We start from the raw sequence: 11585 nt of genomic DNA, 5'->3' as shown, positions 1-11585 counted from the left end.
CCCCACACCAAAATCATCTTGGGAATTTGATGGAAAGGCAAAGAAAGCGATGAAGGTAAGAAAATTATAATTCTCTGTCTCTCATTAAATTACTCTAAGGAATATTTATACTACAACTGACTATCTTCTTTCCTAACAGGATGGAGTTCATGATATACCTGAAGATGCACAGGTAAAATAAATTGAAATGATTCAGAACCTAGTTGATTTCACTACTGCTATTGTTTTATTTAGTGTATGACTATTGTTTTGTTTGTGCAGCTGGAGACTGCAGAAAACTCATCAGTGATTATTATCCCGGAATGTAAACGATCTCATTCAGGCAAATACAGCATCACAGCCAAGAATAAAGCAGGACAAAAAACTGCAAGTTGCAGAGTTAAAGTCATGGGTAAGAAAGACTTTAAAAGTTACTCTAAAGTAAAAAAATTATTTTTAAAAAGCAATATTGTTTATATTGTGATATGCACCCAACAGATGTACCAGGGCCACCCAAAGATCTGAAAGTCAGTGACATCACAAGGGGTAGTTGCAGACTTACATGGAAGATGCCAGATGATGATGGAGGAGACAGGATCAAAGGCTATGTTATTGAGAAGAAGACTATTGATGGAAAAGCCTGGACTAAAGTCAATCCAAACTGTGGAAGCACTACATTTTTAGTTCCTGATCTCATCTCTGAACAGCAATATTTCTTCCGTGTACGTGCAGAAAATCGTTTTGGTATCGGCCCACCTGTGGAAACCGTTCAGAGGACCACTGCCAGAGATCCCATATGTAAGTTTTTAAATCTATGATTAAGTTAATATCTCAAACTTGAAAAATATATTGTTGTAGACAATGTTTAATACTTACTTAATTATCTTTAAAGATCCTCCTGATCCCCCTATTAAACTCAAGATTGGCCTCATAACAAAGAGTACAGTACACCTGTCATGGAAACCCCCAAAGAATGATGGGGGCTCCCCTGTCACCCACTATATTGTTGAGTGCCTTGCCTGGGACTCTACTGGGAAAAAGAAAGAAGCATGGAAACAGTGCAATAAGCGTGATGTGGAAGAACTAGAATTTACTGTTGAAGACCTCATAGAGGGTGGAGAATATGAATTCAGAGTCAAAGCTGTCAATGCTGCAGGAGTCAGCAAACCTTCAGCCACTGTTGGCCCTGTGATTGTCAAAGACCAGACATGTGAGTACCAACAAATTAGCAGAAAGCTAATTTTGTGAATGCCTTTCTAGATATTTAATAATAGTCCAAAATAAAAAGAGATTTCTCTATACATCGAGAAGATACCATGAGTTGAGTGTGGACATGAGCTCTAACTTAATCACTTATTCCCTCAATTTTTATAGAATTATCATATTTTCTTATATATTATCTTTCCCTTATGTAAAGGAGATGATGTTTGGAATTTCCTTACCATAATTCTTTTTCCATAGCAGGCTATTTTACTTATCAGAAATCAAAACACTTCCTCTGCATGCTCTTCAAAAGGGGCAGGAAGTAACCAGTTATTTGCTAAGCTACTGCCAGACCCATTTATCTTCACATTTATTTTCAATTTGAGAAAAAGATGTGTCCATTTTAATAGATAAAATAAACACACAACTACAGTAATAATTCTCTCTCTATTTTTACAATCACTACTGCTGTCTATTTGTTCAATTCTCTTTCTTAAATTTAGAAGGGCTATATTCACACCCCTTTTTGCTCATTCCTATACTAAATTGATGGAAAATGGAAATTTGCTTTGCCTCTACGAGTGGTTATATTTCCTCAAAGGGAGATTCTTCTCAGAATGAACATAGTAGGTCCCCTCATAACTCTGCATAAATACTAAAGGGAACTTCATGAAAGAACTCCTAAGCCTAAGCCTAAGCTATTACAATTTTCACTTCTCTCCACCCTTTTCAACATCTGCAAGCATAATAATGCCAGGTAAGAGGCAATAGCCACATGTAGATAAAGGATGATGATAACAGGTACCCGTTCCAATACTGGTATAAATTAATTGAAGATATATTTGTTTTCTGTATTGGGCCAGGCTATAAAACCTGCCTATAGTAGATCCAAGTAGCTTTATAGTCATTGTGAATTCTACTTTCTATTCTTTAGTGTTTTATGTTCCTAATTACAACTTTTTTAAATAATCTAGGTCCACCATCAATTGATCTAAAAGAATTCATGGAGGTTGAAGAAGGAACTGATGTTAGCATCGTGGCCAAAATTAAAGGTGTTCCATTCCCAGCACTAACCTGGTTTAAAGCTCCTCCAAAGAAGCCCGCTAATAAAGAACCCGTTATCTATGACACCCATGTCAACAAACTGGTGGTGGATGATACTTGCACCTTAGTTATTCCACAGTCTCGCAGGAGTGACACTGCCTTATATACCATTACAGCTGTGAATAATCTGGGAACAGCATCAAAGGAGATGAGATTGAATGTCCTTGGTAAAGATTGCATGGTTTTATTAAAACTACATGTTTTTCTGTTCATGAATATAATATTTGGCTTTAAAAATTATTCTACTAATCAAGTTTTCCTTTTTTAAACCATTTTAGGTCGTCCTGGCCCTCCAGTGGGACCAATAAAGTTTGAATCTATTTCAGCAGACCAAATGACATTATCCTGGCTTCCACCTTTAGATGACGGTGGGTCTAAGATTACGAACTATGTAATAGAGAAAAGAGAAGCTAACAGGAAGACATGGGTGCGTGTCTCTGATGAACCTAAAGAGTGCACGTACACAATTCCCAAATTGCTAGAAGGCCATGAATACGTATTCCGAATCATGGCCCAGAATAAATATGGCATTGGGGAGCCTCTTGACAGTGAGCCTGAAACAGCGAGAAACTTCTTCTGTAAGTGGGACATGTTTCACATACAAAGTCATTCTTATTTGTGTTTTGCATAGTTTCTTATAAATCAATGTGATTTTTTTCAAGCTGTCCCTGGAGCACCAGATAAACCAACAGTTAGTAGTGTGACTCGTAACTCTATGACTGTCAACTGGGAAGAGCCAGAATACGATGGAGGCTCTCCTGTGACAGGATACTGGCTAGAAATGAAAGACACCACTTCAAAGAGATGGAAGAGAGTTAACAGAGATCCTATCAAAGCCATGACTTTGGGTGTTTCTTATAAAGTGACTGGTCTTATTGAAGGTTCTGATTATCAGTTCCGAGTATATGCAATCAATGCTGCTGGTGTGGGTCCAGCAAGTCTGCCATCGGATCCAGTGACTGCTAGGGATCCAGTTGGTAAGCCTTGAAAACATTCCTTTTTTCTTCCAAAGTGCCATGGAAAAATCAAAAATATTAATGTGTACTTGTTCTTTCTAGCCCCTCCTGGTCCTCCATTTCCCAAAGTCACAGACTGGACTAAGTCATCTGCAGACTTGGAGTGGTCTCCCCCACTAAAGGATGGCGGATCCAAAATAACTGGATACATCGTCGAATATAAAGAAGAAGGAAAAGAAGAATGGGAAAAGGTAACAAATACTTAGCATTATGGATATGTACTGTGAATAAACTAAAAATGTAGTAGTTATTCACAATCCCATTGACTTCTATCTGTAATCTTTGGACCAAAAAATCAGAAAAATTATGTAATTGTAACTTATAATTCAAACTTCTGTTATGTCAGAAATCTAATCAGAAGTTATGTCATTTTTAACTTTTTAAAAATATTTTCTATATTTTATATTTTTTGGTTATAAATCCTGAAAAGGTAAAATAAATGAGCAGTAATTCTTGGCAAGGGTTTTCACTCAGTGTTTACTTATAATGTCTGATTACTAAAATCTAAACTAGCAACAATTTTCCCAAAGACAATACTTAAATATGTTGTTGGTTATGCTTTTAGAAAGCTATTAAAACAAGTAGCTACCAAGAACCATTCTAATTTAAAAATACTTGTGATTTTTCCCTAGGGTAAAGATAAAGAAGTGAGAGGAACAAAACTTGTCGTGACCGGATTAAAGGAAGGAGCATTCTACAGATTTAGAGTTCGAGCAGTCAATATTGCTGGCATTGGAGAACCTGGAGAAGTCACAGATGCCATTGAAATGAAGGACAGAATTGGTAATTAATACTTCTATTCTTTGTATTTATTTTTATGTTTTGGATTGAAAATGAAAATCACATTTGTAATTTTCAATTGTTTTCTAGTGTCACCTGACCTTCAGCTAGATGCCAGCGTCAAAGACAGAATTGTGGTCCATGCTGGAGGGGTGATCCGGATCATTGCCTATGTATCTGGAAAGCCTCCTCCAACTGTTACCTGGAACATGAATGAAAGAGCATTACCTCAAGAAGCCACCATTGAGACTACAGCCATTAGCTCGTCCATGGTCATCAAGAATTGCCAGAGGAGCCACCAAGGCATCTATTCTCTTCTTGCCAAAAATGCAGGAGGAGAAAGGAAGAAAACAATTATTGTTGACGTTTTAGGTAAATACTTTGTTTGTCCGTGCAACTTAAAAATGACATTTTTATTTCATCTATAACAAAACCGTTATAATAAAACTATGTTACAGATATTTTGGAAAATAAGAAAAATCACTCACAATCCCATTGACCACTATTAGCATTTTTTTGATTTCCTCATTGCTTCTTTATTCTATACATATTTTATATGGTCATACTCCTACTATAAAGTTTTGTATGTTATGTTTTTTATATAACTTGCTACCATAAGCATTCATTATGCCTTTATATAGTTTTCATAAAAGCCACTTTCCTGCAAATGTACATGAATGTTTCACAGTTTGCTAAAGTTGACAATTTCTATATCATGGGATTGTATCTTTATTTGCTAATTATCATAATACTGCAAAAATCCCTTTGAAAGATTTCATTATTCTATTTGGTTATTTGGTTATAATGTTGCATTTCTAGTCACTGAATATAAAGTTGAACTTTACAAAGCTTTTTCGCACCTCTTGCTGGCTGCTTTATTCCAGTGATTTGCTCAGAAAATGAAGCCCTCTCTCTCAGATCTCTCTCTCAGCATGCTCTAAACACAATCATATTCCAAGCAACCAGTTTTTATGTGAAAATACCAGTTCTCTATTGAACATAATGAATATTATAAAAAACATGTTATGGTTTCATTAATGAAAATGAATAAAGAAAAAGATCTTATTGAGCAATAGTCCTATGAGATCTTAGGTTAGTTTTACATTCCTAAATACCTTTTTGCCCAATAGCTATAATTTTGATTTGATAACTGTAAACTTCCAGGTTAAATTTCAACAGTCTTAAAGGTCATTCTGATATTTGGGACCTCTTCTGCCACTTGTTGATTTACTGGTTACCCTCCCCCAAAAAACTTTCTACCCCTTTCTCCTCTGGAGAGTAAATTGGACACAAAAAATAGCCAGGCCATTCCTCGCCCTCTGCTATCTCCCTCTAGACATCTTCCTCCCAGCAGCTCCTTCCTATCTGACTTTCAAATTACAAAAAAAAAAAATTACTGTTCCTTCAGCTTCTACTAAAATAGTAGCAACCAGTAACTGTTGCAAACCTACTTTATTTAAAAATATGTTGAAAATAGATATCACACAGAGGAAAAACAACTCAATTAATAGGTATGAAAACGTATTTTCTTCATAACAATATTTCTGTCTCCTTTTTAAAAACAGAGGGTAACAAATATTGAACTTTATTTTGAGTTCACTGAAGACAAACAACCAGAAATCTTTTCCTTTTATTCCCAGATGTGCCAGGTCCTGTTGGAACACCATTCCTGTCTGACAACCTAACTAATGACTCCTGCAAACTGACATGGTTTTCTCCAGAAGATGATGGAGGCTCTCCAATCACCAATTATGTCATTCAAAAGCGGGAAGCTGACCGCAAAGCATGGACCCCAGTGACATATACAGTTACCCGACAAAATGCTACTGTCCAGGGTCTCATTCAAGGAAAAGCCTACTTTTTCCGAATTGCAGCTGAAAATAGCATTGGCATAGGCCCATTCATTGAGACACCAAAAGAACTTGTCATCAGGGATCCAATATGTAAGTACAATTTAAAACAATTTCATCTTTAATAATTTCCTCCCTCAATTAACAAAAAACTATATCAAAATATGCAAATAAATGCCAAACATTTCACTCATTTGACAAGTGTACATTAGGCAAATACTCAATATCTGATGTTGGTAGTATTTGAATGTGGTCGTGAAAGAGATTATGGGAATATATCTGATTCTTCAAATTCCTTTATGTAAACTACACTGATTTTTTTTTTTTTAATTTTCCACTTAATGGTATAAATATGAAGTGTTTTCCAAACTCTAAAACTACCAGTTTTGGAGAACTTTCCTAAATTATTTGGCCTCAGTGAACCTCAGAGGAAATTAGATTGTATTGGGTCCTTTTAACTCTACAGTTCTGTGATGAGATCTCTTTTGTTACTTTTCAAAGTAGATATTTTAATGTTTAAAAACAATCCTCAAAAAGTATTATTTTCTACATTTTACCATTTTACATTTTTTTCACTGCAATTCTATACTTATACCTGCAGCTGTACCAGAGCGTCCTGAAGACCTGGAAGTCAAAGAAGTTACTAAAGATTCTGTTACTTTGACTTGGAATCCTCCAAAGTATGATGGTGGATCAGAAATTATTAACTACGTCCTTGAAAGCCGTCTCATTGGAACTGAGAAGTTCCACAAGGTTACAAACGACAACTTGCTTAGCAGAAAATACACTGTTAAAGGCTTAAAAGAAGGTGATACCTATGAGTACCGTGTCAGTGCCGTCAATATTGTTGGACAAGGCAAGCCTTCATTTTGCACCAAGCCAATTACTTGCAAGGATGAGCTGGGTATGTGTCTAATGCAGGTTATACTGTGAAATTTATATATTTATGGATTTATCACAAAACATTAGTAAAACTGACTTGCCTTTATAATTATAAATTTTAGCTCCTCCAACGCTTGACCTTGACTTCAGAGATAAGCTCACAGTTCGAGTTGGTGAAGCTTTTGCCCTCACTGGCCGTTACTCAGGCAAACCAAAGCCTAAGGTAACTTGGTTCAAAGATGAAGCTGATATACTAGAAGATGATCGCACTCATATAAAGACCACTCCGACAACACTTACTCTAGAGAAGATCAAAGCCAAACGTTCAGACTCTGGCAAATACTCTGTGGTTGTAGAGAATAGCACAGGCTCTAGGAAAGGTTTCTGTCAAGTTAATGTTGTTGGTAAGTATTATTTAACAAGAAGAATAACTGTTCTGTTCTGTTCTTTCCAAAACAGAAGTGGCAATAACTTTTTGTGTTATGATTTTTTTCCTACAGATCGTCCTGGACCACCCGTAGGACCGGTTATTTTTGACGAAGTGACCAAAGATCACATGGTTATCTCTTGGAAGCCACCTTTAGATGATGGAGGCAGTGAAATTACCAATTATATTATTGAGAAGAAGGAAGTGGGCAAAGACGTTTGGATGCCTGTGACATCTGCAAGTGCGAAAACAACATGCAAAGTTACTAAACTGCTTGAAGGAAAGGATTATATTTTCCGGATACATGCTGAAAATCTGTATGGAATAAGTGATCCTCTGGTGTCTGATTCTATGAAAGCCAAAGAACGTTTTAGTATGTATTACATTTCATTTTAGCGAATCAAGGTTTGATATCATTAATATAAAAAATTAAATTTCTAACACATTTTGCTAATGTTTGTTATAGGAGTTCCTGATGCACCTGAGCAGCCAATTGTTACAGAAGTTACCAAAGACTCTGCATTAGTAACCTGGAATAAGCCAAATGATGGAGGAAAGCCCATCACAAACTACATCCTAGAAAAGAGGGAAACTATGTCTAAACGATGGGCTAGAGTGACCAAAGATCCAATCCATCCATACACTAAATTTAGGGTTCCTGATCTTCTAGAAGGGTGTCAGTATGAATTCCGAGTTTCTGCAGAAAATGAAATTGGTATTGGAGATCCAAGCCCACCATCAAAACCAGTCTTTGCTAAAGATCCAATTGGTATAGTATCAAAGCATCCATTTAGTTTTCATATTATCCAACTTTTGGGGGGAGTATAGTCTAACTCTTTTTTTTTTTTTTCCTTTTATTATGTAGCTAAACCAAGTCCACCTGTTAATCCCGAAGCAATAGATACAACATGTAATTCAGTGGACCTAACTTGGCAGCCACCACGGCACGACGGTGGGAGCAAGATCCTGGGTTATATTGTTGAGTACCAGAAAGTTGGAGATGAAGAGTGGAGAAGAGCCAATCACACTCCTGAGTCATGTCCTGAAACTAAATATAAAGTCACTGGTCTTCGGGATGGTCAAACCTATAAATTCAGAGTAATAGCAGTCAATGAAGCTGGTGAATCAGATCCAGCTCATGTTCCTGAGCCAGTGCTAGTAAAAGACAGACTTGGTGAGTAAAATGTTCTCAGCTACCTTTGCAAGGAAGATAGCCATCTCATTGTATATGCTTATTTGTAAAACACATTAGCAAATCAAATCTGAAAGTATTGTTCTCTTTATTCTAGAACCCCCTGAGTTGATTCTTGATGCCAACATGGCAAGAGAACAACACATAAAGGTTGGTGATACTCTAAGACTTAGTGCCATCATCAAAGGAGTGCCATTCCCAAAAGTAACTTGGAAAAAAGAAGACAGAGAGGCTCCAACTAAAGCAAGAATTGATGTTACTCCAGTTGGTAGCAAACTTGAAATTCGTAATGCTGCCCATGAAGATGGTGGAATTTATTCCTTAACAGTGGAGAATCCAGCTGGTTCAAAAACTGTCTCAGTAAAAGTACTTGTATTAGGTAAGAATTTTAATATGTTTTGAATGTAATAACAAATTAAAAGTAAATTGTGATACATTTGAGCTCTTATCGAGATTAATTCACCTACATAACTTCATTGTATAACACTTTTCAGATAAGCCTGGGCCACCTCGAGATCTGGAAGTCAGTGAAATTAGGAAAGATTCTTGTTACCTTACTTGGAAGGAACCACTGGATGATGGTGGTTCTGTTGTTACAAATTATGTGGTTGAGAGGAGAGATGTTGCCAGTGCCCAGTGGTCGCCTCTTTCAACTACATCAAAGAAAAAGAGCCACTGGGCTAAACATCTTAATGAAGGCAATCAGTATCTCTTCCGAGTAGCTGCTGAGAACCAGTATGGACGTGGTCCTTTCGTTGAAACACCTAAACCCATCAAGGCTGTGGATCCTCTACGTAAGTTGCTTTTTCTGGATGCAAAAGTATTGTTTGACTGTCTTTGAGAATAGTATTTATTGACCATAACTTCTTCTTTTAAAAAGATCCCCCCGGGCCACCCAAGGATCTACACCATGTAGATGTCGACAAGACTGAAGTCTCCCTTGTTTGGAATAAGCCAGATCGTGATGGTGGCTCTCCAATTACTGGATATTTGGTGGAATATAAAGAAGAAGGCACTGAAGACTGGATTAAATTCAAGACTGTGACAGACTTAGAGTGTGTTGTTACTGGACTACAACAAGGAAAGACCTATATATTCCGTGTAAGAGCTGAAAATATTGTGGGTCTTGGTCTCCCTGACACAACTATCCCAATAGAGTGTCAAGAAAAGCTAGGTAATTTTTAGATTGTCATTATTATTTTATTTCTTTTTTAAATTATTCATATCATAAAAAAAAAATCTAATTTCCTAATGTTTACTTTCTAGTGCCTCCATCTGTGGAGCTGGATGTGAAGTTAATTGAAGGCCTTGTGGTAAAAGCCGGAACTACGGTCAGATTCCCTGCCATTATAAGAGGTGTACCTGTTCCTACTGCAAAGTGGACAACCGATGGGAGTGAGATTAAAACAGATGAACACTACACAGTTGAAACTGACAACTTCTCATCAGTACTTACGATTAAGAACTGCTTAAGGAGAGACACTGGGGAATATCAGATCACAGTTTCCAATGCAGCTGGCAGCAAAACAGTAGCTGTACATCTTACTGTTCTGGATGTTCCCGGTCCACCAACAGGTCCTATTGATATTCTGGATGTTACCCCTGAATATATGACTATCTCATGGAAGCCACCTAAAGATGATGGAGGAAGCCCTGTGATAAATTATATTGTTGAGAAAAAAGATACAAGGAAAGATACATGGGGTGTTGTCTCTTCAGGGAGCAGTAAGATGAAGCTGAAGGTCCCACATCTACAAAAGGGTTGTGAATATGTTTTCCGAGTAAGAGCAGAGAATAAGATGGGTGTCGGTCCTCCCCTTGACTCCATACCTACTGTTGCTAAACATAAATTTAATCCTCCATCTCCTCCTGGAAAACCAGTGGTAACTGACATCACTGAAAATGCTGCAACAGTGTCCTGGACTCTGCCAAAATCTGATGGTGGCAGTCCAATAACTGGTTACTATGTAGAACGTCGAGAAACAACTGGCAAATGGGTGAGGGTCAACAAAACACCTATAGCTGACCTGAAGTTTAGAGTGACTGGACTCTATGAAGGAAATACATATGAGTTTAGAGTTTTTGCTGAAAATCTTGCAGGACTAAGCAACCCATCCCCAAGTTCTGACCCAATAAAAGCATGCCGGCCCATCAAGCCACCTGGACCACCTATTAATCCTAAACTGAAAGACAAGAGCAAAGAATCAGCTGACTTGGTGTGGACAAAGCCTCTCAGTGATGGTGGTAGCCCCATTCTAGGATATGTAGTGGAATGTCAGAAACCTGATACAGCCCAGTGGAGCAGGATTAACAAAGATGAACTCATTAGGCAATGTGCCTTCAGGGTACCTGGACTAATTGAAGGAAATGAGTACAGATTCCGTATAAAGGCAGCTAATATTGTGGGAGAGGGAGAGCCAAGAGAACTAGCAGAATCTGTGATTGCAAAAGACATCCTTCATCCTCCAGAAGTAGAACTTGATGTTACTTGTCGTGATGTTATTACCGTTAGAGTGGGGCAAACTATCCGCATTCTTGCCCGAGTCAAAGGCAGACCTGAACCAGACATAACTTGGTCTAAAGAAGGCAAAGTATTGGTCCGAGAAAAGCGAGTTGACCTAATTCATGATCTACCTCGTGTGGAGTTACAAATTAAAGAAGCTGTTAGAGCCGATCATGGCAAGTATATCATCTCAGCTAAGAACAGCTGTGGACATGCCCAAGGTTCCGCTATCGTTAATGTCCTTGACAGACCTGGGCCTTGCCAGAATTTAAAGGTTAGCAATGTAACCAAAGAGAACTGTACAATTGCTTGGGAAAACCCACTAGATAATGGTGGCTCAGAGATAACAAATTTCATAGTGGAATATCGCAAACCAAACCAGAAAGGCTGGTCAATTGTCGCTTCGAATGTCACTAGACGATTAATCAAGGCCAACCTGTTAGCCAATGATGAATACTATTTCCGAGTCTGTGCAGAGAATAAAGTAGGTGTTGGGCCAACCATTGAAACAAAAACTCCAATTCTGGCTATTAACCCTATTGATAGACCAGGTGAGCCTGAAAACCTCCATATTGCAGATAAAGGAAAGACGTTTGTCTATCTAAAATGGCGGCGGCCTGATTATGACGGTGGCAGCCCAAATCTATCA

General features: G+C 37.7%; 1 protein-coding gene across 1 annotated transcript in view; it reads left to right on the top strand.

Moving 5' to 3' along the window:
* Positions 1–11585, top strand: part of TTN (titin) — a 266736-nt gene that overhangs the window by 191727 nt on the left and 63424 nt on the right. The window contains 21 exon segments of the mRNA XM_025039310.1: positions 1–55; positions 140–172; positions 262–391; positions 478–777; positions 872–1189; positions 2157–2453; positions 2565–2864; positions 2949–3263; positions 3345–3493; positions 3935–4085; positions 4173–4454; positions 5723–6025; positions 6534–6836; positions 6937–7218; positions 7315–7614; positions 7708–8010; positions 8107–8415; positions 8531–8812; positions 8928–9227; positions 9314–9607; positions 9700–11584. The exon segment at positions 1–55 is cut by the window's left edge and continues 59 nt beyond it. Of these exon segments, the coding sequence (XP_024895078.1) occupies positions 1–55; positions 140–172; positions 262–391; positions 478–777; positions 872–1189; positions 2157–2453; positions 2565–2864; positions 2949–3263; positions 3345–3493; positions 3935–4085; positions 4173–4454; positions 5723–6025; positions 6534–6836; positions 6937–7218; positions 7315–7614; positions 7708–8010; positions 8107–8415; positions 8531–8812; positions 8928–9227; positions 9314–9607; positions 9700–11584 (6891 nt within the window).

The sequence above is a fragment of the Pteropus alecto genome, unplaced genomic scaffold (genome assembly GCF_000325575.1).
Source record: "Pteropus alecto unplaced genomic scaffold, ASM32557v1 scaffold3, whole genome shotgun sequence".
Lineage (NCBI taxonomy): Eukaryota > Metazoa > Chordata > Mammalia > Chiroptera > Pteropodidae > Pteropus > Pteropus alecto.
Note: the sequence above shows the minus strand (reverse complement) of the source record. Positions and strands in the feature narration are given on the sequence as shown.